Source organism: Pristiophorus japonicus, chromosome 30 (genome assembly GCF_044704955.1).
Source record: "Pristiophorus japonicus isolate sPriJap1 chromosome 30, sPriJap1.hap1, whole genome shotgun sequence".
Taxonomy (NCBI): Eukaryota; Metazoa; Chordata; class Chondrichthyes; family Pristiophoridae; genus Pristiophorus; species Pristiophorus japonicus.
The window spans coordinates 6,932,605-6,957,952 of NC_092006.1; the positions used below are offsets into that span (position 1 = coordinate 6,932,605).

Here is a 25,348-nt window from a genome sequence, read left to right on the forward strand (position 1 = left end):
TCAATGTCCCGGCTTCCACAGCTCCGAGGCAGCAAATTCCAGATTTACAACCCTCAGAACAAATTTTTCCTCATCTCAGTTTTAAATGGGTGGCCCCTTATTCTAAGACCATGCCCTCTAATTCTAGTCTCCCCCATCAGTGGAAACATCCTCTCTGCATCGACCTTGTCAAGCCCCCTCATAATATTATACGTTTTGATAAGATCACCTCTCATTCTTCTGAATTCCAATGAGTAGAGGCCCAACCTATTCTCATAAGTCAACTCCCTCATCTCCGGAATCAACCGAGTGAACCTTCTCTGAACTGCCTCCAAAGCAAGTATATCCTGTCGTAAATATGGAAACCAAAACTGCACGCAGTACTCCAGGTGTGGCCTCACCAATACCCTGTATAACTGTAGCAAGACTTCCCTGCTTTTATACTCCATCCGCTTTGCAATAAAGGCCAAGATGCCATTGGCCTTCCTGATCACTTGCTGTACCTGCAAACTATCCTTTTGTGTTTCATGCACAAGTACCCCCAGGTCCCGCTGTACTGCAGCACTTTGCAATCTTTCTCCATTTAAATAATAACTTGCTCTTTGATTTTTTTTTCTGCCAAAGTGCAAGATCTCACACTTTCCAACATTATACTCCACCTGCCAAATGTTTGCCCACTCACTTAGCCTGTCTGTGTCCTTCTGCAGATTTTGCGTGTCCTCCTCACACATTACTTTTCCTCCCATCTTTGTATCGTCAGCAAACTTGGCTACGTTACACTCGGTCCCTTCTTCCAAGTCGTTAATATAGATTGTAAATAGTTGGGGTCCCAGCACTGATCCCTGCGGTACCCCACTGGTTACTGATTGCCAACCAGAGAATGAACCAATTTTCTGTTAGTTAGCTAATCCCCATGTGAAACCATGTCGTCCTCGTTCGAGGGATCGCTTATGATTATGAATCCCTCCTTAAATAAAGGAGACCAAAACTGTACGAAGTACTGTAGAAGTGGTCTCATCAACGTTCTGTACAGTTGTAGCAGGACTTCCTTGCTTTTGTCTTGTGAAAGGGAAGTGGTTCGGAGGTAAACTGTTTACATGAATGTTCTATTGTCAAAGGATTTGGGCATGGGCACGTCATACAGGCTTATCTGTGGCATTTTCCTTTGATGTAGACAGAATATGGTATGTAAAGGAGCACAAATTATCTACAGTATAATGTAGATAAATGTGAAGTTATCCACTTTGGTGGCAAAAACAGGAAGGCAGAATATTATCTGAATGGTGACAGATTAGGAAAAGGGGAGGTGCAACGAGACCTGGGTGTCATGGTACATCAGTCATTGAAAGTTGGCATGCAGGTACAGCAGGCGGTGAAGAAGGCAACTGGTATGTTGGCCTTCATAGCAAGAGGATTTGAGTATAGGAGCAGGGAGGTCTTACTGCCGTTGTATAGGGCCTTGGTGAGGCCACACCTGGAATATTGTGTACAGTTTTGAGGAAGGACATTCTTGCTATTGAGGGAGTGCAGCGAAGGTTCACCAGACTGATTCCCGGGATGGCAGGACTGACATATGAAGAAAGACTGGATCGACTAGGCTTATATTCACTGGAATTTAAAGAATGAGAGGGGATCTCATAGAAACATATAAAATTTCTGACGGGATTGGACAGGTTAGATGCAGGAAGAATGTTCCCGATGTTGGAGAAGTCCAGAACCAGGGGTCACAGTCTAAGGATAAGGGGTAAGCCATTTGGGACCGAGATGAGGAGAAACTTCTTCACTCAGAGAGTTGTGGGCATGTGGAATTCTCTACCACAGAGAGTTGTTGAGGCCAGTTCGTTCGATGTATTCAAAAGGGAGTTAGATGTGGCCCTTACAGCTAAAGGGATCAAGGGGTATGGAGAGAAAGCAGGAATGGGGTACTGAAGTTGCGTGATCAGCCATGATCATGTTGAATGGTGGTGCAGGCTCGAAGGGCCGAATGGCCTGCTCCTGCACCTATTTTCTATGTTCCAACAGTTTCTCAAGACAGGCCGCAAAAGATGCAGACACCGAATATCTGCACTCTGCATACAGTCAAAGAACAATCAGCTTTCTGTGCATCAATAAAGCCTGTTCCGTGTACTCCACTACGGAGTGTCGCCCTCACTCGAGACGTGTGCTCGTGAACTACAGGGGAAAGAGGGTCGACTGCCAACTGCTGTAATGATTCAACACTCACCAGACCTGTAACTTGATTTTCTTCCCGTCGACATCAACAGTTTTGATCTTAAAGTCAATACCTGAGGAGACAAGGAGAGAGAGATTACATTACTGGCTGGAGAAAGTGAACTAAGTGCCCCAGAAGGTCTGGGGATAATAAGGAACAAAAGCGCTGGAAATAGAATCATGGAAAAAATTACGGCACGGAAGGAGGCCATTCGGCCCATTGTGTCCGTGCCGGCCCAGCCTAATCCCACTTTCCCGCTCTCGGTCCGTAGCCCTGTAGGTTACGGCACTTCAAGTGCACATCCAGGTACTTTTTAAATGTGGTGAGGGTTTCTGCCTCTACCACCCTTTCAGGCAGTGAGTTCCACCCCAGACCCCCACCACCCTCTGGGTGAAGACATTTCCCCTCAAATCCCCTCTAAACCTCCCCCCAATTACTTTAAATCTATGCCCCCTGGTTGTTGACTCCTCTGCTAACGGAAACAGGTCCGTCCTATCCACTCTATCCAGGCCCCTCATCATTTTATACAACTCAATCAGGTCTCCCCTCAGCCTCCTCTGATCCAAAGAAAACAACCCCAGCCTATCCAATCTTTCCTTACACTAAAATTCTCCAGTCCAGGCAACATCCTGGTAAATCTCCTCTGTACCCTCTCCAGTGCAACATCCTGGTAAATCTCCTCTGCACCCTCTCTAGTGCAACATCCTGGTAAATCTCCTCTGTACCCTCTCTAGTGCAACATCCTGGTAAATCTCCTCTGTACCCTCTCTAGTGCAACATCCTGGTAAATCTCCTCTGTACCCTCTCCAGTGCAACATTCTGGTAAATCTCCTCTGTACCCTCTCCAGTGCAATCACATCTTTCCTGTAATGTGGTGACCAGAACTGCACGCAGTACTCCAGCTGTGGCCTAACCAGTGTTGTATACAGTTCAAGCATAACCTCCCTGCTCTTGTATTCTATGCCTCGGCTAATAAAGGCAAGTATTCCGTATGCCTTTTTAACCACCTTATCTACCTGGCCTGCTACCTTTAAGCAGCGGTGGACCTGTACTCCCAGGTCCCTTTGTTCCTCTACACTTCTCAGTATCCTCCCATTTATTGTGTCGACTCTGAGCTTGGTGGCAGATTTGAGGGCCTGGTCTTCGAACACTCTCTTCCTCAGGCGACCGAAGGCTGCGCTGGCGCACTGGAGGCGGTGTTGGACCTCGTCATCGATTGCCCTTGTTGATAGTCGGCTCCCGAGGTATGGGAAATGATAAAGTGCAACATCCCCACCGACACCTGGGAGTCCCTGGGCCCAAAGACCAGTCCGCCCTAAGTGGAGGAAGTGCATCCGGGGGAGGGCGCTGAGCACCTCGAGTCTCGTCGCCGAGAGCGTGCAGAAACCAAGCGCAGGCAGCGGAAGGAGCGTGCGGCAAACCTGTCCCACCCTCCCCTTCCCTCAACCACTGTCTGTCCCACCTGTGACAGGGACTGTGATTTCTGTATTGGACTGTACAGCCACCTGAGAAGCAAGTCTTCCTCGATTCCAAGGGACTGCCTATGATGATAATGTGTGTATTCCCTTGCCTTGTTGCCCCTTCCCAAATGCATTACCTCACACCTTTTCCGATTGAATTCTATTTGCCACCGTTCTGCCCAACGGACATCTTCCTGCAGCCTAGAGCCCTCCTCCTGACTTTCAGACACACGGCCAATTTTTGTATCATCCGCAAACCTCTCCATCATGCGCTCTACACTGAAGCCTAATTCATTAATATATAACCACGGTCAGTATCTGATGAGGGAGGAAACAAGTTAACATCTCGGTTAGAGACCCCCCCCCCCCCTCCCCGAGTTAGGACTGCAAGGAGAATCACGTTACAACAGTGACTCATCCTCACCATAGGCAGTCTCACGGGATCGAGGAAGACTTGCTTCCACTCTAAAAATGAGTCCTTGGGTGGCTGAATAGTCCAATGCGGGAACCACAGTCCCTGTCATAGGTGGGACAGACAGCGGTTGAGGGAAGGGGAGGGTGGGACTGGTTTGCCGCACGCTCCTTCCGCTGCCTGCGCTTGGTTTCTGCACGCTCTCGGCGACGAGACTCGAGGTGCTCAGCGCCCTCCCCCGGATGCACTTCCTCCACTTAGGGCGGACTGGTCTTTGGGCCCAGGGACTCCCAGGTGTCGGTGGGGATGTTGCACTTTATCAGGGGAGGCTTTGAGGGTGGTCCCTTGTAACGTTTCCTCTGCCCGCCTTTGGCTCGCTTGCCGTGAAGGAGTTCAGAGTAGAGCGCTTGCTTTGGGAGTCTCGTGTCGGGGGCATGCGGACAATGTGGCCCACCCAGCGGAGCTTGTCGAGTGTGGTCAGTGCTTTGATGCTGGGGATGTTGGCCTGGTCGAGGACGTTAACATTGGTGCGTCTGTCCTCCCAACGGTGACTACATTGCCGGTAAAGTGCTTTGGGACTGAAAAGCGACATATATTGCACGGTCAGGGCTATAAAAGGAACAGTGTGGCGGCCATACTACGGCAAGGTACAGCACAAGCTGGTGCAGGAGGGCGACGGCAGCAAAGAGAGCGAATGGATTGGACATCATCAAAGGCCAGGTCGTTGATTGGAGCATGGGCAGGTACAGCAGGAGCGGTGAGGTCGGGGCGCAGGAGAGGTGTGAATCTGGGGCCCAGAAGAGGCGAGGGCCCAGGGGCAGCACGGGCCCAGCCCACACTGTGCGATATGTGTGCGCGCACTGGGTCCGTGCAGCAGGGCTGGTCTCCAGGCGTCCTGGTTAACCCTTGCCCCTGGACCAAGAGCTCGCTCTGTCAAGCCCGTGTGGTGGCTGGTGTGCAACGGTCACCCCACGTTAAAAAAATCCACCCACAGGCACCTTCCACCCTTCAGGATGTAGTTCGGGATCTGGAATATTAGGTCCCTCATTGAAACACCTGTGAACTCATCCCTTTTTGGCGTGGAAGCAAGTCATCCTCGCTTCGAGGGACTGCCTATGCTGATAATATTGCAAGGGGGTTGGAGTACAGGAGTAAGGAAGTCTTGCTACAATTGTACAGGGCTTTGGTGAGACCACACCTGGAGTACTGCGCACAGTTTTGGTCTCCGTACCTAAGGAAGGACATACCTGCCTTAGAGGCGGTGCAACGAAGATTCACCAGACTGATTGCTGGGATGGGGCGGGATTGTCCGATGAGGATAGATTGAGCCTATGCTCTCTGGAGTTTAGACGAATGAGAGGTGATCTCATTGAAACATAGAAGATTCTGAGGGGGATTGACAGGGTAGATGCAGCGGGGGGGGGGGGAGGGGGGGGGGAAGTTTCCCCCGGGCTGGGGAGTCTAGAACCAGGCTCAGAATAAAGGGTCGGTCATTTAGGGCTGAGATAAGGAGGAATTTCTTCACTCAGAGGGATGACCATAAGGGTCATCGACCTGAAACGTTAACTCTGTTTCTCTGCACCGATGTTGCCTGACCAGCTGAGATTGCCAGCATTTTCTGTTTCTGTTATGTCGGTCTGTAATGCCCTTATGAATGACTCCACGAGGCAATGTGTTGTACTCAAACTGGAGTGACCTTGGTCCTTTATTCGTAACTCCAGAGTGAGGCACAAGTATGGTGAGCAGCCTTTTATACCGAGCCCTGCACACCGCAGGTCTCCCACCACAGTGCCCTCTGGTGGACAGCCTCTGCCACAGGGGCAAGAAACCCCGGTCTCCACCAGTTGCACCCTCTAGTGGTGCCAGCATAGTATATACACGGTGTAAACCTTATTGATAGTACATCAGATAACAAGTCTCCATCTTATGCAACTATACAGTGACTATACAGAGAATATATCTATAGTCTGCATATATAAGTTTTTATATTAAAAACAAAATTATCTGGTCATTATCACACTGCTGTTTGTGGGAGCTTGCTGTGCGCAAAGTGGTTGCTGCGTTTCCCACACTACAACAGTGAGTACAGTACAAAAAGTACTTCATTGGCTGTAAAGCGCTTTGAGACGTCCGGAGGTTGTGAAAGGCGCTATATAAATACAAGTCTTTCTTTAAGGGTGTTGCTTTGTTGCTCAGTGTTTAAACATCCTGGTTCCTGGGAACTCCAGATCAAAGTACAGTACGCAAGCCTGTTCCAAAGATTAGCGGTTACCCAGGGCACTCGGTATCATCTCGGACTCTGTACGTGACGTCATATCAATGTGATGGTGCTTTACAGGGAATGGATTACCCTGGGCAATGATTGCTATGTGCTTAAATACAGCAACCATTTCGTACACAAGGCCCCACCAGGAGAGGAATCGAAGAATTAACCTTTCCATTCGGGGGAAGCGCGTTTGAATCAAAGAACGGTTACAGCACAGGAGACGGCCACTGGGCCCATCGAGCCCGTGCCGGCTCTCTGCAAGAGCACCTCAGCCAGTCCCGCTCCCCCGCCCTTTCCCCGTAGCCCTGCAAAATGTTTTCCTTCAGGTACTTATCCAACTCCCTTTTGAAAGCCGCGATTGAGTCTGCCTCCACCGCCCTCTCAGTCAGCGCATTCCAGATCCTAACCACTCGCTGCGTAAAAACGTTTTCCCTCGTGTCGCCTTTCTGCCGATCGCCTTAAATCCGTGTCCTCTGGTTCTCCACCCTTCTACCAATGGGAACAGTTTCTCTCTGCCCAGATCCCTCATGATTTTGAGCACCTCGATCAAATCTCCTCTCAACCTTCTCTGCTCCAAGGAGAACAACCCCAGCTTCTCACTCACAAAGTTAATATGCAAGTACAGCAAGCAATTAAGAAAGCAAATGGTATGTCAGTCTTTATTACAGGAGGATTTGAGTACAAGAGGAAAGACGTCTTACTGCAATTATATAGGGCCCTGGTAAGACCACTGCTGAGTATTGCTGCACAGGTTTGGCTGCTTACCTAAGGAAGGATGTACTTTTTATATGTTTCTATGAGATTCCCTCTCATCCTGTATTCACTGGAGTTTAGAAGGATGAGAGGGGATCTCAAAGAAACATATACAATTCTGATCTTGGGTTTCATGACTAAAAGCATAGAGTTCAAAAGCAAAGAAGTTATGATGAACCTTTATTAAACACTGGTTCGGCCTCAACTGGGCATCGCATTTTAGGAAGAATGTGAAGGCCTTGGCGAAAGTGCATAGAAGATTTACGAGAATGGTTCCAGGGATGAGGAATTTCAGTGACGTCGAGAGACTGGTGAAACAGAGAAAATAGGTGCAGGAGCAGGCCATTCGGCCCTTCGAGCCTGCACCACTATTCAATATGATCATGGCTGAACATTCCCTCAGTACCCCTTTCCTGCTTTCTCTCCATACCCCTTGATCCCTTTAGCCGTAAGGGCCACATCTAACTCCCTCTTGAATATATCCAACGAACTGGCCTCAACAACTTTCTGTGGTAGAGAATTCCACAGGTTCACAATTCTCTGAGTGAAGAAGTTTCTCCTCATCTCGGTCCTAACTGGCTTACCCCTTATCCTTAGACTGTGACCCCTGGTTCTGGACTTCCCCAACATCGGGAACATTCTTCCCGCATCTAACCTGTCCAATCCCGTCAGAATCTTATATGTTTCTATGTGAGATCCCCTCTCATTCTTCTAAATTCCAGTGAATATAAGCCTAGTCGATCCAGTCTTTCTTCATCTGTCAGTCCTGCCATCCCGGGAATCAGTCCGGTGAACCTTCGATGCACTCCCTCAATAGCAAGAACGTCCTTCCTCAGATTATGCTCAACCACTTTCTCAACCTGCCCCGTCAACCTTCAACAATTGGTGCACATATAGCCCCAGGTCTCTCTGCTCATGTGCCCACTTTAGGATTGTACCCATTATGTTTATATTGCCTCTCCTATACCCAACAAAAATATGATATGTATGGGGGAGGTCCTTTTTCCTCAGGATGTTTGAAAGAGCTGGCACGGATTCGATGGGCCGAGTGGCTTCCTACTGTGCTATTCTATGTCTCGATCATATTTTTGTTGGGTAAGGGTTACAGAACCAAGATGGGCAGATGGAGTTAAGATACAGATCAACTCGTGGTCTGGGTGAATGGCTGAACTATGCTTGAGGGACTGAATGGCTGCCTCCTGCATTGTAACATTCTATGAATGGCCTCCTTCAGTTTCAATGTCCAGCGTTTATTATTTGAATATTTATTCTTCCTGAAGCTTACGGTTATATTAGATATAAATATACACACACACACACACATTTTTAAATTTATTCGTGTGGGTATCGCTGCCAAGGCCGGCATTTATTGCCCATCCCCCTAATCGCCCCTTGAGAAGGTGGTGGTGAGCCGCCTTCTTGAACCGCTGCAGTCCGTGTGGTGAAGGTGCTCCCACAGCGCTGGCTTTGTCGTAGCGGTTTTGGTACAACCGAGCGGCCATTTCAGAGGGGCAGTTCGGCCAGACCGGGTATGGACGGGCTGACAGGACTGACATATGAAGGAAGACTGGATCGACTAGGCTTATATTCACTGGAAGTTGAAAGAATGAGAGGGGATCTCATAGGAACATATAAAATTCTGACGGGACGGGACAGGTTAGATGCGGGAAGAATGTTCCCGATGTTGGGGAAAGTCCAGAACCAGGGGTCACAGTCGAAGGATAAGGGGTCAGCCATTTAGGACCGAGATGAGGAGAAACTTCTTCACCCAGAGAGTGGTGAACCTGTGGAATTCTCTACCACAGGAAGTTGTTGAGGCCAGTTCGTTGGATATATTCAAAAGGGAGTTAGATGTGGCCCTTACGGCTAAAGGGATCAAGGGTTATGGAGAGAAAGCAGGAATGGGGTACTGAAGTTGCATGTTCAGCCACGATCATACTGAATGGTGGTGCAGGCTCGAAGGGCCGAATGGCCTGCTCCTGCACCTATTTTCTATGTTTCTATTTCCTTCCCTAAAAAGGAAATTAGTGAACCAGTCGGGTTTTTCCTGACAATCCAGCAATTTCAGGGTCACCATTACTGACACTTGCTTTTTAACTCCAAATTTATTGAGCTGAATTTATATTCCCCAGCTGCCATGCTGGGATTTGAACTCGGGTCTCCGGATCACGAGTCCAGGGTCTGGATTACTGGTCCAGTAACAGAACCGCGGTGTGGCATAGAGCAGGAAGCCGATTACTGGCCTCAGCAATACAGAAGGCACCTCCAACTCCCCGAGTACTGCACTGCGAGTGTCAGCCTGGATTACATCTCTGATGCGAGACTTTAAATACAACTTGCATTTATATAGCGCCTTTAATGTGGTAAAGTGTCCCAAGGCGCTTCACAGGAAGACAAAACAAAAATTTGACACTGAGCCACATAAGAAGAAATTAGGACGGATGACCAAAAGCTTGATCAAAGAAGTAGGTTTTAAGGAGCATCTTGAAGGAGGAGAGAGAGAGAGAGAGAGGCGGAGAGGTTTAGGGAGGGAGTTCCAGAGCTTGGGGCCCAGGCAGCTGAAGGCACGGCCACCGATGGTGGAGCGATTATAAACAGGGATGCTCAAGAGGGCAGAATTTGAGGAGCGCAGTTATCTCGGGGAGTTGTGAGGCTGGAGGAGGTTACAGAGATAGGGAGGGGTGTAGGGGCTGGAGGAGGTTACAGAGATAGGGAAGGGTGTAGGGGCTGGAGGAGGTTACAGAGATAGGGAGGGGTGAAGGGGCTGGAGGAGGTTACAGAGATAGGGAGGGGTGTAGGGGCTGGAGGAGGTTACAGAGATAGGAAAGGGTGAAGGGGCTGGAGGGGGTTACAGAGATAGGAAGGGGTGAAGGGGCTGGAGGGGGTTACAGAGATAGGGAGGGGTGAAGGGGCTGGAGGGGGGTTACAGAGATAGGGAGGGGTGTAGAGGCTGCAGGAGGTTACAGAGATAGGGAGGGGTGAAGGGGCTGGAGGGGGTTACGGAGATAGGGAGGGGAAGAGGGCCATGGAGGGATTTTAACAATCAAGGTATTGCTCAACAGGAAGCCAATGTAGGTCAGCGAGCACCGGAGGTGATGGGTGAGCGGGACTCGGTGCGAGTTAGGACACGGGGGCAGTGAGCACAGGGGGTGATGGGTGAGCGGGACTCGGTGCGAGTTGGGACACGGGGGCAGCGAGCACAGGGGGTGATGGGTGAGCGGGACTCGGTGCGAGTTGGGACACGGGGGCAGCGAGCACAGGGGGTGATGGGTGAGCGGGACTCGGTGCGAGTTGGGACACGGGGGCAGCGAGCACAGGGGGTGATGGGTGAGCGGGACTCGGTGCGAGTTAGGACACGGGGGGCAGCGAGCACAGGGGGTGATGGGTGAGCGGGACTCGGTGCGAGTTGGGACACGGGGGCAGTGAGCACAGGGGGTGATGGGTGAGCGGGACTCGGTGCGAGTTCGGACACGGGGGCAGTGAGCACAGGGGGTGATGGGTGAGCGGGACTCGGTGCGAGTTAGGACACGGGGGGCAGCGAGCACAGGGGGTGATGGGTGAGCGGGACTCGGTGCGAGTTAGGACACGGGGGGCAGCGAGCACAGGGGGTGATGGGTGAGCGGGACTCGGTGCGAGTTCGGACACGGGGGCAGCGAGCACAGGGGGTGATGGGTGAGCGGGACTCGGTGCGAGTTAGGACACGGGGGGCAGCCGAGTTTTGGATCGCCTCGAGTTTACATAGGGTGGAATGTGGGAGGCCAGCCAGCAGTGCGTTGGGATAGTCAAGTCTAGCGGTAACAAAGGCATGGATGAGGGTTTCAGCAGCGGATGAGCTGAGGCAGGGGGCGGAGACGGGCGATGTTACGGAGGTGGAAATAAACGGTCTTAATTATGCCACGGATAGGAGGCTCATTTCCGGGTCAAATATGACACCTAGGTTGCGAACAGTCTGGTTCACAGCCTTCTGACTCAGAGGCGAGAGTCACGGCTGCGATTGGTGTGTTTGGGTTCCAGTGGAAGGAGCTGCAATTGTTGGCAAGGGCGACGGGGTTGGAATTCTGCGTGCCTGGTCATGTTTTTGGGAACATGCCTGACTGTGTTTGCTTCAACGCAGGAATCTGAGAGTGGCTTAATCACTTCCCCGATAACATCAGCTGCCTTCTGGCAAATGGAAAGTTCAACATCAATTCCATCCAGCACAGATTCTCTCTTCAAGCTCCACATTCTTAAAGACATGATTCAGCTCCCTTGTAAGGGTCCTAATTTTCCTTTGTGTGGTCATGGGCGCTGAGGGAGTAGTCACTGCTTCCCCGGCTTGGCTAGCGTCAACCTGCTCAGTGTGGACAAAGAATTGATCCCTGGTCAACCGTGGCTCAGTGGGTAGCACTCTCACCTCCGAGTCAGAAGGTCGTGGGTTCAAGTCCCACTCCACAGACTTTAGCACATAATCCAGGCCGACATTCCCAGTGCGGTGCTGAGGGAGCGCCGCGCTGTCGGAGGGGCGGTGCTGAGGGAGCGCCGCGCTGTCGGAGGGGCGGTACTGAGGGAGCTCCGCACTGTCGGAGGGGCGGTACTGAGGGAGCGCCGCACTGTCGGAGGGGCGGTACTGAGGGAGTGCCGCACTGTCGGAGGGGCGGTACTGAGGGAGCGCCGCACTGTCGGAGGGGCGATACTGAGGGAGTGCTGCACTGTCGGAGGGGCGGTACTGAGGGGGCGCCGCACTGTCGGAGGGGCGGTACTGAGGGGGCACCGCACTGTCGGAGGGGCGGTACTGAGGGAGTGCCGCACTGTCGGAGGGGCGGTACTGAGGGGGCGCCGCACTGTCGGAGGGGCGGTACTGAGGGGGCGCCGCACTGTCGGAGGGGCGGTACTGAGGGAGCGCCGCACTGTCGGAGGGGCGGTACTGAGGGAGCGCCGCACTGTCGGAGGGGCGGTACTGAGGGAGCGCCGCACTGTCGGAGGGGCGGTACTGAGGGAGTGCCGCACTGTCGGAGGGGCGGTACTGAGGGAGCGCCGCACTGTCGGAGGGGCGGTGCTGAGGGAGCGCGCCGCACTGTCGGAGGGGCACCGCTGAGGGAGCGCCGCACTGTATGCCGAATGAGGTGTTAAACCGAGGCTGCTCCCAGGTGGATGTAAAGGATCCCACAGCAGAAAGTCGCGGGTTCAAGTCCCGCTTCAGAGACTCGAGCAGAAAAATACAAACCATCTCCCAACACCAATCGCGACAAGAAACATTGCTTCAATCGTTGGCAGCACAGTGAGCAAACAGCAGAGAGCTACAAATAACATGGGAAGCCTCCAGAAACAATATGGGAACATAAGAACGAGGAACAGGAGTCGGCAATTCGGCCTCTCGAGCCTGCTCCGCCATTCAATGAGATCGCGGCTGATCTTCGACCTCAACTCCACTTTCTCGCCCGATCCCTCGATTCCCCATAACTCCAAAAATCTAGCAATCTCAGCCTTGAATATACTCAACGACTGAGCCTCCACAGCCCTCTGGGGCAGAGAATTCCAAAGATTCACCCCCCTCTGAGTGAAGAAATTCCTCCTTATCTCAGTCCTCAATGGCCGACCCCTTATCCTGAGACTGTGTGACCCCCTGGTTCTAGACTCCCCCAGCTCGGGGGAAACATCTACCCTGTCAATCCCCCTCAGCATCTTAGCGGTTTCAATGAGATCACCTCTCATTCTTCTAAACTCCAGAGAGTATGGGCCCAATCTACACAATCTCTCCTCATAGGACAACCCTTTCATCCCAGGGATCAGTCTGGTGAACCTCTGTTGTCATCGTAGGCAGTCCCTCAAAATCGAGGAAGACTTGCTTCCGCTGTAAAAATGAGTCCTTAGGTGGCTGAACAGTCCATTACGAGAGCCACAGTCCCTGTCACAGGTGGGACAGACAGTGGTTGAGGGAAGGGGAGGGTGGGACTGGTTTGCCGCACGCTCCTTCCGCTGCCTGCGCTTGGTTCCTGCACGCTCTCGGCGACGAGACTCGAGGTGCTCAGCGCCCTCCCGGATGCACTTCCTCCACTTAGGGCGGACTGGTCTTTGGGCCAGGGACTCCCAGGTGTCGGTGGGGGATGTTGCACTTTATCAGGGAGGCTTTGAGGGTGGTCCCTTGTAACGTTTCCTCTGCCCACCTTTGGCTCGTTTGCCGTGAAGGAGTTCCGAGTAGAGCACTTGCTTTGGGAGTCTCGTGTCTGGGGGCATGCGAACAATGTGGCCCGCCCAGCGGAGCTGGTCGAGTGTGGTCAGTGCTTCGATGCTGGGGATGTTGGCCTGGTCGAGGACGCTAACGTTGGCGCGTATGTCCTCCCAGGGGATTTGCAGGATCGCGCGGAGACACCGCCTCTGGTCAGGGGCCAGTGGGCTGTGTTGTAAATTCGATCTAACTCTGGCTGTTGGGTGTTTGAATGTGTGTCAACGTCAGTACCTTGGTTAGGCTTGGCATGGGTGTTGCAGGCACATTCCAGTATAAACTGTTTTGAAATCAGAACAATACCTGGGGCTGAAAAGGGTTATGTTATGATGACGGGTTGCATCGGCCAGGCATGTGTTCCATTCCACGCAGAACATTACGGGATTACCTAATTGAGGCGCACGGGATAATTGCAGGAATTGAGAGGGTGTTATAAAGTATTACAAAAGTATTTACTGCACAGGAACGGGCCATTCAGCCCAACTGGTCCGTGCCGGGGTTCACACGTCCCACGAGCCTCCTCCCACCCCATCAGCACCTCCTTCTATTCCTTTCTCCCTCGTGTTTGTCCAGCTTCCCCTTCAATGCGTCAACGCTACACGCCTCGGCCACTCCCTGTGGTAGCGAATTCCACATTCTCATCTTCCCCGATAGGTAGTTCTCCCCTCAGTCCTGACAGCTGGGCAGCCCTGGACAACATGGCCTCCCTGATAAAAGTGCAACATCCCCCACCGACACCTGGGAGTCCCTGAGCCCAAAGAGCAGTCCGCCCCAAGTGGAGGAAGTGCATCCGGGGGAGGGCGCTGAGCACCTCGAGTCTCGTCGCCGAGAGCGTGCAGAAACCAAGCGCAGGCAGCGGAAGGAGCGTGCGGCAAACCAGTCCCACCCTCCCCTTCCCTCAACCACTGTCTGTCCCGCCTGTGACAGGGGACTGTGGCTCTCGTATTGGGCTGTTCAGCCACCTGAGAACTCACTTTTAGAGTGGAAGCAAGTCTTCCTCGATTCCGAGGGACTGCCTATGATGGTCACGTTTAGAATAACTCCACAAGACTGTACCTCTTAAGCTCAAACTGTTCTGACCTTGCTCTTTATTGTAACTCCAGAGGCAGCATGGGAGACTGCCTTTTGTACCTGCTCGCCCAGGGTCTCCCACACATGCGCCCCCCTGGTGGCAAGTCTTACACATTGCTACATATGTAAACATTACCAATGGTGATCTGGCAACGTCCTTTTTAATTTTGCACCTTCTCCAGTGCCTCCATATCCGTTTTTTTAATAATATGGAAACCAGAGCTGTTCACAGTAACGCCAAGTGTGGTCTAAGCAAGGTTCGATACTAGTCGAACAGAACTTCTCTGCTTAAGAAATGATTTGCTCTGGTGGGGGGAGGAGTCCAGAACAAGGGGGAATACATTTAAAATTAGAGCCAGGCCGTTCAGGGGCTGATGTCAGGAAGCACTTCTTCACACAAAGGGGAGCGGGAATCTGGGACTCTCTCCCCTGAAAAGCTGTCGAGGCTGGGGGTTAATTGAAAACATCAAAACTGAGGTTGGTAGGTTTTTGTTGGGTGAGGTTATGAAGGGTAACGGAACGAAGGCGGAGTTAAGATACAGGATCAGCCACGATTTGATTGAATGGCGGGAGAGGCTCGAGGGGCTGAATGGGCCTCCTCCTGTTCCTGTGTAACAGGCTCGAGGGGCTGAATGGGTCTCCTCCTGTTCCTGTGTAACAGGCTCGAGGGGCTGAATGGGCCTCCTCCTGTTCCTGTGTAACAAGCTCGAGGGGCTGAATGGGCCTCCTCCTGTTCCTGTGTAACAGGCTCGAGGGGCTGAATGGGCCTCCTCCTGTTCCTGTGTAACAGGCTCGAGGGGCTGAATGGGCCTCCTCCTGTTCCTGTGTAACAGGCTCGAGGGGCTGAATGGGCCTCCTCCTGTTCCTGTGTAACAGGCTCGAGGGGCTGAATGGGCCTCCTCCTGTTCCTGTGTAACAGGCTCGAGGGGCTGAATGGGCCTCCTCCTGTTCCTGTGTAACAGGCTCGAGGGGCTGAACGGGCCTCCTCCTGTTCCTGTGTAACAGGCTCGAGGGGCTGAATGGGCCTCCTCCTGTTCCTGTGTAACAGGCTCGAGGGGCTGAACGGGCCTCCTCCTGTACCCCAGTGGTTTCCAGGCGATGCTGTCAGTCCACATTCCTCACACAGTGGACATCAGGAAATGTTTCTTCACGGTGAGCGTGGCCAATAGCCCTGAATGTTTCCTCGACTCGTGAAGCCAAACATACCCTTCGGAATCATTCAGTGGTGGGAGGGGTCTGGGGTATGAAGAAGTGAAAAAACAATCTTGCATTTCTATAGCGCCTTTCACCCTTCAGGATGTTCCAAAGCACTTTACAGCCAATGAAGGACTTTTTTCTTGAAGTACTCCATTGAGTCAGTGTGTGTGGGACCTGTACCCCAGTGAGAGTCAGTGTGTGTGGGACCCGTACCCCAGTGAGAGTCAGTGTGTGTGGGACCCGTACCCCAGTGAGAGTCAATGTGTGTGGGACCCGTACCCCAGTGAGAGTCGGTGTGTGTGGGACCCGTACCCCAGTGAGAGTCAGTGTGTGTGGGACTGTACCCCAGTGAGAGTCAGTGTGTGTGGGACCCATACCCCAGTGAGAGTCAGTGTGTGTGGGACCCATACCCCAGTGAGAGTCAGTGTGTGTGGGACCCATACCCCAGTGAGAGTCAGTGTGTGTGGGACCCATACCCCAGTGAGAGTCAGTGTGTGTGGGACTGTACCCCAGTGAGAGTCAGTGTGTGTGGGACCCGTACCCCAATGAGAGTCAGTGTGTGTGGGACCCGTACCCCAGTGAGAGTCAGCACCTTCAGGGACTATACCCCAGGGAGCGGGAGTGCCTTGGAAGGAGGGGTAGAACAGTATGGACACGGTTTAATGAAAGGTTTCAGTGAAAGTGCTGCTTGCTTTGCCTGACTACACATGGTAACCCGGGAAAGCTGTGACCAGCTGGAGTTGCTGGAATTTTGATGACGGGGCACATACCAACAGGCTGAGGCTGTGTGATGGAGATATACCAGCATGTGAAATAAGCTGCTTTTTTGGCGTTTCGAAGCATACTCAGCTTGTGGATCAACACTGGGGGAGGGGGTCAGGGGGGAAATCTCTGCGCTCCTCTAATTCTGGCCCCTCGCGCATCCTCCGATTTCTATCGCTCCACTATTGGTGGCCGTGCCTTCAGCTGCCTGGGCCCCAAGCTCTGGAACTCCCTCCCTAAACCTCTCTGCCTCTCTCTCCTCCTTTAAGATGCTCCTTAAAACCTGTCTCTCTGACCAAGCTGTTGGCTGTTACGCTCATAAATAAAAGGATGAAACGGAGTACTTTGAGCAAGGAGTAAGTAAGTGTGACCTTAGCTCCTTTAATTAGACTCCAGAATGCAGGTACCAAGTGGGTGGCCTGCTTATATACAGTGCTCCCAAGGAATGCTGGGATCCCTTGGGACTCCAACAGGTAGGCCCTCTAGTGGTAGTGTAATACAGGTTGCCAAGGGTTAAATACATAACATTGGTCACCTATCCTAAATGTCTCCTTACGTAGCTCGGTGTTAAATGTTGATTGATAATCGCTCTGGAGAAGCACCTTGGGACATTTTTCTGCATTATAGCTGCTCGCTGACCGACATCGGCTCCCGGTTAAGCAATGCCTCGATTTCAAAATTCTCATCCTGGCTTTCAAATCCCTCTATGGCCTCGCCCCCTCCCTATCTCTGTAACCTCCTCCAGCCCCTACACTCCCCATCTCTAACCCCCTCCAGCCCCTACACCCCTCCCTATCTCTGTAACCTCCTCCAGCCCCTACACCCCTCCCTATCTCTGTAACCTCCTCCAGCCCCTACACCCCTCCCTATCTCTGTAAACTCCTCCAGCCCCTACACCCCTCCCTATCTCTGTAACCCCCTCCAGCCACTACACCCCTCCCTATCTCTGTAACCCCCTCCAGCCCCTACACCCCTCCCTATCTCTGTAACCCCCTCCAGCCCCTACACCCCTCCCTATCTCTGTAATCTCCTCCTGTCTCACGCCCTCCCAGATGTCTGCGCTCCTCCAATTCTGTGCCCTCTTGAGCATCCCCGATTATAAATCGCTCCACCGTTCAGGCCGTGCCTTCAGCTGCCTGGGCCCCAAGCGCTGGAACTCCCTCCCTAAACCTCTCTCTCTCCTCCTTTAAGGCGCTCCTTAAAACCTACGTCTTTGATCAAGCTTTTGGTCACTTGCGCTAATTTCTACTTGTGCGGCTCGGTGTCAAATTAATACTCCTGTGAGGGCACCTTGGGATGTTTCATGCGTTAAAAATGCACTCTTATAAATACAAGCTCTTATTGTCGCTCAATCTGGTAGTGCAGGTCACCACATTCTGTGCTCGCTTCCCTCTCCCTTGCCCACTTCCCCCTGGAACCCTTGTGTAAACTAAACTGTTGGCTCCACGTCCCACTTATGACACAGCAAGTCTGTACAGTGAATAGCTGAGTCATAGCAGTCAACAAAGTCCCTGGTTCAATCAACCAATGCACACTTGCATTTCGATAGCGCCTTTCACCACCTCAGGACGTCCCGAAGCACTTTACAGCCAATTAAAGTAGTTTTTTTGACGCGTGGTCACTGTTGCACTGTGGGAAACGCGGCAGCTCAATTGCGCACAGCAAGCTCCCACAGTACTGTGATAATGACCCAGATCATCTGTTTTAGTGATGTTGATTGTGGGATAAATATTGGCCCCAGGACATCGGGGAGAACTCCCCCTGCTCTTCTTCCAAATAGTGGCCGTGAGATCTTTTACATCCACCCGAGAGGGCAGACGGGGCCTCGGTTTAATGTCTCACGTGATAGACGGCACCTCCGACAGTGCGGCGCTCCCTCAGTACCGCCCCTCCGACAGTGCGGTGCTCCCTCAGCACCGCCCCTCCGACAGTGCGGCTCTCCCTCAGCACTGCCCCTCCGACAGTGCGGCGCTCCCTCAGTACCGCCCCTCCGACAGTGCGGCGCTCCCTCAGCACCGCCCCTCCGACAGTGCGGCGCTCCCTCAGCACTGCCCCTCCAACAGTGCGGCGCTCCCTCAGCACTGCACCAGGAGCGTCAGCCTGGATTACGGGCTCGAATCTCTGGAGCGGAGGCTCAATACATGGCCCACTGAACCACGGCCGACCGGGTTCAGGAGGCCCCGCGATCGTGATCCTGATAGGGTGAAGGGGATATCCTTGCACACAAGGGAAGGTGGGGGGCATTATTAAATCTGGCCTAGCGGGATGACAGAAGCCTGGGAACGGAGTAGCTGCCTGCCTTGGTGAAGTGGGGAGGGGAGGGCAGAAGGGGAGTGTTTAAGAACTTAAAAGGATGAGAGAAAATAACTATTTATAAAAAGGACTGGCGATACTGTGAATTAAGGCAAAATAAATACTTCAGGACACAACACCCAAACCCATTTCCTTCATTTCCTTCCTCTCCTGAGACAGGAGACACTTCAGAATCATTTTCTGCAGATTTTATGGGTTTTTGAATTGAGACGTGTAGTGATTTAGGTCGCAAGGTCTGTGGTGTGGGGGCCACAGACAGAGAGGACCTTATTCTGCCCATCTCCCTCCCAGACACACACACACACACACACACACACACACCAACCCCCTTTCCCCCTTGGGGGGCTACATGTAGAGAATCATCTGCAAGTTACCATCGCAGAGTTCTGACCCCATGCGACAGACGCACTCTCAGTCCCCCAGAAACAAGACAGAGAAAGCCTTCATTTCACTTGGAATGGGGCAGATCGAAGGTGTCAGAGGCGAGGGGACAAAGCTCCACTGTCCAACGCCTCTCTCCAAGTGGTTCAATAGGTAGCTCTCTCTCGTCTCGGGAATCAGAAGGTCGTGGGTTCGAGCCTCACTCCAGAGACTTGAGCGCATAATCCCAGTGCCAGTACTGAGGGAGCGCCGCACTGCGCTGTCGGAGGGGCGGTACTGAGGGAGCACCGGACTGTCGGAGGGGCAGGATTGAGGGAGCGCCGCACTGTCGGAGGGGCAGGATTGAGGGAGCGCCGCACTGTCGGAGGGGCGGTACTGAGGGAGCTCCGCACTGTCGGAGGGGCGGTACTGAGGGAGCTCCACACTGTCGGAGGGGCGGTACTGAGGGAGCTCCGCACTGTCGGAGGGGCGGTACTGAGGGAGCGCCGCATTGTCGGAGGGGCGGTACTGAGGGAGCGCCGCACTGTCGGAGGGGCAGGACTGAGGGAGCGCCGCACTGTCGGAGGGGCGGTACTGAGGGAGCACCGCACTGTCGGAGGGGCGGTACTGAGGGAGCGCCGCACTGTCGGAGGGGCCTTCTATCAGATGAGACGTGGGTGCAGGAGGGGGAAAAGAGAGTTCCACATTTCAACTACCCTTCGTGTGAAGCAGTGCTTCCTGACATCACCCCTGAACAGACTAGCTCTAGTTCTAGTTCTATGACTATGCCCCCTTGTTCTGAAGAATATGAAAAGGTTTAATAGAGTAGACAGGGAGAGTGTTTCCACTTGTGGGAGAGACCAGAACTATAAGACAGTCACTGATAAACCCAACGGGGAATTCAGGAGAAACTTCTTTACCCAGAGAGCGGTGAGAATGTGGAACTCGCTGCCACAGGGAGGGGTTGAGGCGAATAGTACCGATGCATTTAAGGGGAAGCTGGATAAACACATGAGGGAGAAAGGAATAGAGGGATATGGGGATTGGGTGAGATGTAGAGGGGTGGGAGGGGGCTCGAGTGGACCATAAACACCGGCACGGAGCGGTGGGGCCCAATGGCCTGTTTCTGGGCTGGACATTTGGTGTAAAGAGAAGAGGCGAGAAGATATAGAGTGGGTGCAATATTAGAGCTCGCCCTGGTGGACTACTGCTCCACCTAGTGAACTACTGTGGTAATGCAACTATAATGTGGTTATGTAAATACAAATGAAAAGATCACGTGGCAAGGTCACATGACAAGTTCCTGTCGAGCCATCTTGTGTGCTTAGTGATGCCGTCAACAAGGGCAGACATTGACGACGAGATCCAACACCGCCTCCAGCGCGCCAGTGCAGCCTTCGGCCGCCTGAGGAAAAGAGTGTTTGAAGACCAGGCCCTCAAATCTACCACCGAGCTCATGGTCTACAGGGCTGTAGTAATACCCGCCCTCCTGTATGGATCTGAGGCATGGACGGCTTACAGAAGACACCTCAAGTCGCTGGAGGTATATCACCAACGATGTCTCCGCAAGATCCTGCAAATCCCCTGGGAGGACAGGCGCACCAACATCAGTGTCCTCAACCAGGCTAACATCCCCAGCATTGAAGCATCAACCACACTCGATCAGCTCCGCTGGGCGGGCCGCATTGTCCTGACACGAGGCTCCCAAAGCAAGCGTTCTACTCAGAACTCCTTCACGGCAAACGAGCCAAAAGGTGGGCAGCGGAAACGTTACAAGGACACCCTCAAAGCCTCCCTGGTGAAGTGCGACATCCCCACTGGCGCATGGGAGACCCTGGCCGAGGACCGTCCTAGGAGGAGAAAATGCATCCGGGAGGGCGCCGAGCTCTTCGAATCTCAACGCCGCGAGCGTGAAGAGGCCAGGCGCAGGCAGCGGAAGGAGCGCGCGGCAAACCAGCCCCACCCACCCCTTCCCCCGACAAATGTCTGTCCCACCTGTGACAGGGACCGTGGCTCTTGTGTTGGACTGTTCAGCCACCAAAGAACTCACTTTAGGAGTGGAAGCAAGTCTTCCTCGATTCCAAGAGACTGCCTATGATGATGATGATGATGATGGAGTGATGCCGTCATAGAAACATAGAAAATAGGTGCAGGAGCAGGCCATTCGGCCCTTCGAGCCTGCAATATGATCATGGCTGATCATTCACCTCAGTACCCCTTTCCTGCTTTCTCTCCATACCCCTTGATCCCTTTAGCCGTAAGGGCCACATCTAACTCCCCCTTGAATATATCCAACGAACTGGCCTCAACAACTCTCAGCGGTAGAGAATTCCACAGGTTCACAACTCTCCGAGTGAAGAAGTTTCTCCTCACCTCGGTCCTAAATGGCTTACCCCTTATCCTTAGACTATGTCCCCTGGTTCTGGACTTCCCCAACATTGGGGAACATTCTTCCTGCATCTAACCTGTCCAGTCCCGTCAGAATTTTATATGTTTCTATGAGATCCCCTCTCATCCTTCTAAACTCCAGTGAATACAGGCCCAGTCGATCCACCATGAATATTTTGGCGATTTTGCGAGCTGTCCATTGTTAAGACGCAGTTTATCAAATTCCTAATTCAATGGTTTGCTCGGTTCCCTATTGTGGTTCTGGAATGCGTGCAATAGAAAGAGAGAGAGAGAGAGAGAGAGAGAGAGAGAGAAAGGGAGGGAGGGAGGGAGAGAGAGAGAGAGAGAGAGAGAGAGAGAGAATGTACTCTGCTCTGCCAAGGAGATCGTTTGGTTGAAGGGCAGCACTTGTGGCTTTTGCAATTCCACCGGTGCCCGCCCACGCCCTGACCCAGTTTCCCCCAGAACAACTCGCGGCTCAGAGCACAACACAATAGGCTGGATATCACATTTCATCCGCCACCCCCACCCCGCCACCCTTCCTCAAAACAACGTGACACTGACTCACGCCCGGGACGAGGAGGAACAAAGAAGAACATGAGAATTAGGAGCAGGAGTCGGCCATTCGGCTCTCTCTCGAGCCTGCTCCGCCATTCAATAGGATCACGGCTGATCTTCTACTTTTGCCGATCCCTTGATTCCCTAAACATTCAAAAATCTACCGATCTCGGCCTTGAATATACTCAACGACTGAGCCTCCACAGCCCTCTGGGGCAGAGAATTCCAAAGATTCACCCCCCTCTGAGGGAAGAAATTCCTCCTCATCTCAGTCCTAAATGGCCGACCCCTTATCCTGAGACTGTGTGACCCCCTGGTTCTAGACTCCCCAGCCCCGGGGGAAACACCCTCCCTGCATCTACCCTGTCGAGCCCTGTAAGAATATTGTATGTTTCAATGAGATCACCTCTCATTCTTCTAAAAACTCCAGAGAATGTCGGCCTAGTCTGCTCAATCTCTCCTCATAAGACAATCCCCCCATCCCAGGAATCAGCCTGGTGAACCTTCGCTGCACTCCCTCTATGGCAAGTATGTCCTTCCTTAGGTAAGGAGACCCAAACTGTGCACAATACTCCAGGTGTGGTCTCACCAGGGCCCTGTATAATTGCAGCAAGACATCCTTACTCAAATCCTCCTGTAATAAAGGCCAACATACCATTTGCTTTCCCCATTGCTTGCTGTGCCTGCATGTTAACTTTCAGTGATTCGTGTACAAGGACACCCAGGTCCCTCTGAACACCATTTCCCAATCTCTCAAATACTCAGGATTGGTTAACGGACAGAAAACAGAGAGTAGGAATAAACGCGTCATTTTTGGGTTGGCAGGCTGTAACTAGTGGGGTGCAGCAAGAATCAATGCTTGGGCCCCAGTTATTCACAAACTATATCAATGATTTGGATGAGGGGGATCAAATGTTATATATCCAGGTTTGTCCACCAAACTAGATGACCACATTTCTCCACATCATATTCCATTTGCCACGTTCTTGCTCACTCACTTAGGCTGTCCATATCTCCTTGAAGTCTCTTTGCATCCTCCTCACAACTTACACGCCCACCGAGCTGTGTATCATCAGCAAACTTGGAAATATTACATTTGGTCCCCTCATCCCAGTCATTGATACAGATTGCGAATAACTGGGGCCCAAGCATTGATTCTTGCTGCACCCCACTAGTTACAGCCCGCCAACCCGAAAATGACCCGTTTATTCCTACTCTCTGTTTTCTGTCCGTTAACCAATCCTCAATCCATGCTCGTATATTACCCCCAATCCCATGAGCCCTCATTTTCTTTATTAATGATGTGGCAACAAGGGTTGTATCCAACGCTTGGTGTCTGGTGGGTGGTCCTCCCTCCAGTGTTCGTCTCCAACCCCTCACTCAACTCTACTGTAGTCAGTTCTCCTCGGAGATCTTCTCACAAGCTGAAAATTCCACTCCCCACACCCCACCCTACTCTACACACTCTTCCCTCTTTCACCCAGCCTCAACTATTCCAACGTTCTCCTGGCCTCCATAAACTTCAGCTCAACCAAATCTCTGCTGCCCCCGTGTCCTAACTCGCCCCGAGTCCCACTCACCCATCACCCGCTGCCCCCGTGTCCTAACTCGCACCGAGTCCCGCTCACCCATCACCCCCTGTGCTCGCTGCCCCCGTGTCCTAACTCGCACCGAGTCCCACTCACCCATCACCCGCTGCCCCCGTGTCCTAACTCGCACCGAATCCCACTCACCCATCACCCGCTGTGCTCGCTGCCCCCGTGTCCTAACTCGCACCCAGTCCCACTCACCCATCACCCCCTGTGCTTGCTGCCCCCGTGTCCTAACTCGCACCGAGTCCCGCTCACCCATCACTCCCTGTGCTCGCTGCCCCCGTGTCCTAACTCGCACCGAGTCCCGCTCATCCATCACCCCCTGTGCTCGCTGCCCCCGTGTCCTAACTCGCACCGAGTCCCGCTCACCCATCACTCCCTGTGCTCGCTGCCCCCGTGTCCTAACTCGCACCGAGTCCCGCTCACCCATCACCCCCTGTGCTCGCTGCCCCCGTGTCCTAACTCGCACCGAGTCCCGCTCACCCATCACCCCCTGTGCTCGCTGACTGACTTTGGCTCCTGGTCTGTCAAAACCACACATTTAAAATTCTCATTCTTGTGTTCAAACCCCTCCATGGCCTCGCTCCCTCCCTATCTCTGTAACCTTCTCCAGCGCCTCCGAGATCTCTGCACTCCTGAGCATCCCCCGATTTCCATCGTTCCACCATCGGTGGCCGTGCCTTCAGCTGCCTGGGCCCCAAGCTCTGGAACTCCCTGCCTCTCTCCTCCTTTAGGACATTTCTTAAAACCGACCTCTTTGACCCAGCTTTTGGTCTCCTGTTCTAATATCTCCTTGTGCAGTTCAGTGTCAAATTTTGACTGATAGCAAAATGTCCCAACGCACTTCACAGGAGCGCTATGTTAACAGAGCTATTTAAAACGTAACTTATGCTGTCGTTCCCTGATATACATTGTGGGCGGCAGAGTCAACTGCACTGTTGGTGGGGCGGGGGGGGTGAGATAACGGAGACACATCTTTTCAGCAATTGCATCAGAGGAACAAACATAAGAACATAAGAAATAGGAGCAGGAGTCGGCCATTCGGCTCCTCGAGCCTGCTCCGCCATTCAATAAGATCATGGCTGATCTGATCATGGACTCAGCTCCACTTCCCCGCCCGCTCCCCATAACCCTTCATTCCCTTATCGCTCAGAAAACTGTCTATCTCTGCCTTAAATATATTCAATGACCCAGCCTCCACAGCTCTCTGGGGCAGAGAATTCCACAGATTTACAACCCTCAGAGAAAAATGTCCTCCTCATCTCAGTTTTAAATGGACGGCCCCTTATTCTGAGATTATGCCCCCTAGTTCTAGTCTCCCCCATCAGTGGAAACATCCTCTCTGCATCCACCTTGTCAAGCACCCTCATTATCTTATAAGTTTCAATAAGATCATCTCTCATTCTTCTGAACTCCAATGAGTATAGTCCCAACCTATCTTCATTAAGTGAACCCCGTCATCTCCGGAATCAACCTCGTGAACTTTCTCTGAACAGCCGCCAATGCAAGTAAATACGGAGACCATAACTGCACGCAGTACTCCAGCTGTGGCCTCACCAATACCCTGTACAGTTGTAGCAGGACTTCTCCGCTTTTATACTCTATCATCCTCTTTCGAGCTCATGGTCCGTAGCCCTGTAGGTTACTGGCGGGGCAGGCTCGAGGGGCCATATGGCCGACTCCTGCTGCTATTTATGTTATTACAACAGTGGCTGTAAAACGTCCAGTGGCCGTGAAAGGCGCTAGATAAATCCAAGTCTTTTTTTGGATGTTCCCATTGTGGCTTTTAGGCAAACACAGCCCAGCCAGCAAGTCCAAAATAC

At 52.6% G+C, this 25,348-nt stretch overlaps 1 protein-coding gene across 1 annotated transcript in view; it reads right to left on the bottom strand.

Annotated features, from left to right (window-relative positions):
• LOC139240181 (ras-related protein Rab-13-like) overlaps positions 1-25,348 on the bottom strand; it is a 49,724-nt gene that overhangs the window by 16,152 nt on the left and 8,224 nt on the right. The window contains exon 3 of the mRNA XM_070868603.1: positions 2,204-2,264. Coding sequence (XP_070724704.1) covers positions 2,204-2,264 — 61 coding nt within the window. The remainder of the gene's footprint in view (positions 1-2,203; positions 2,265-25,348) is intronic.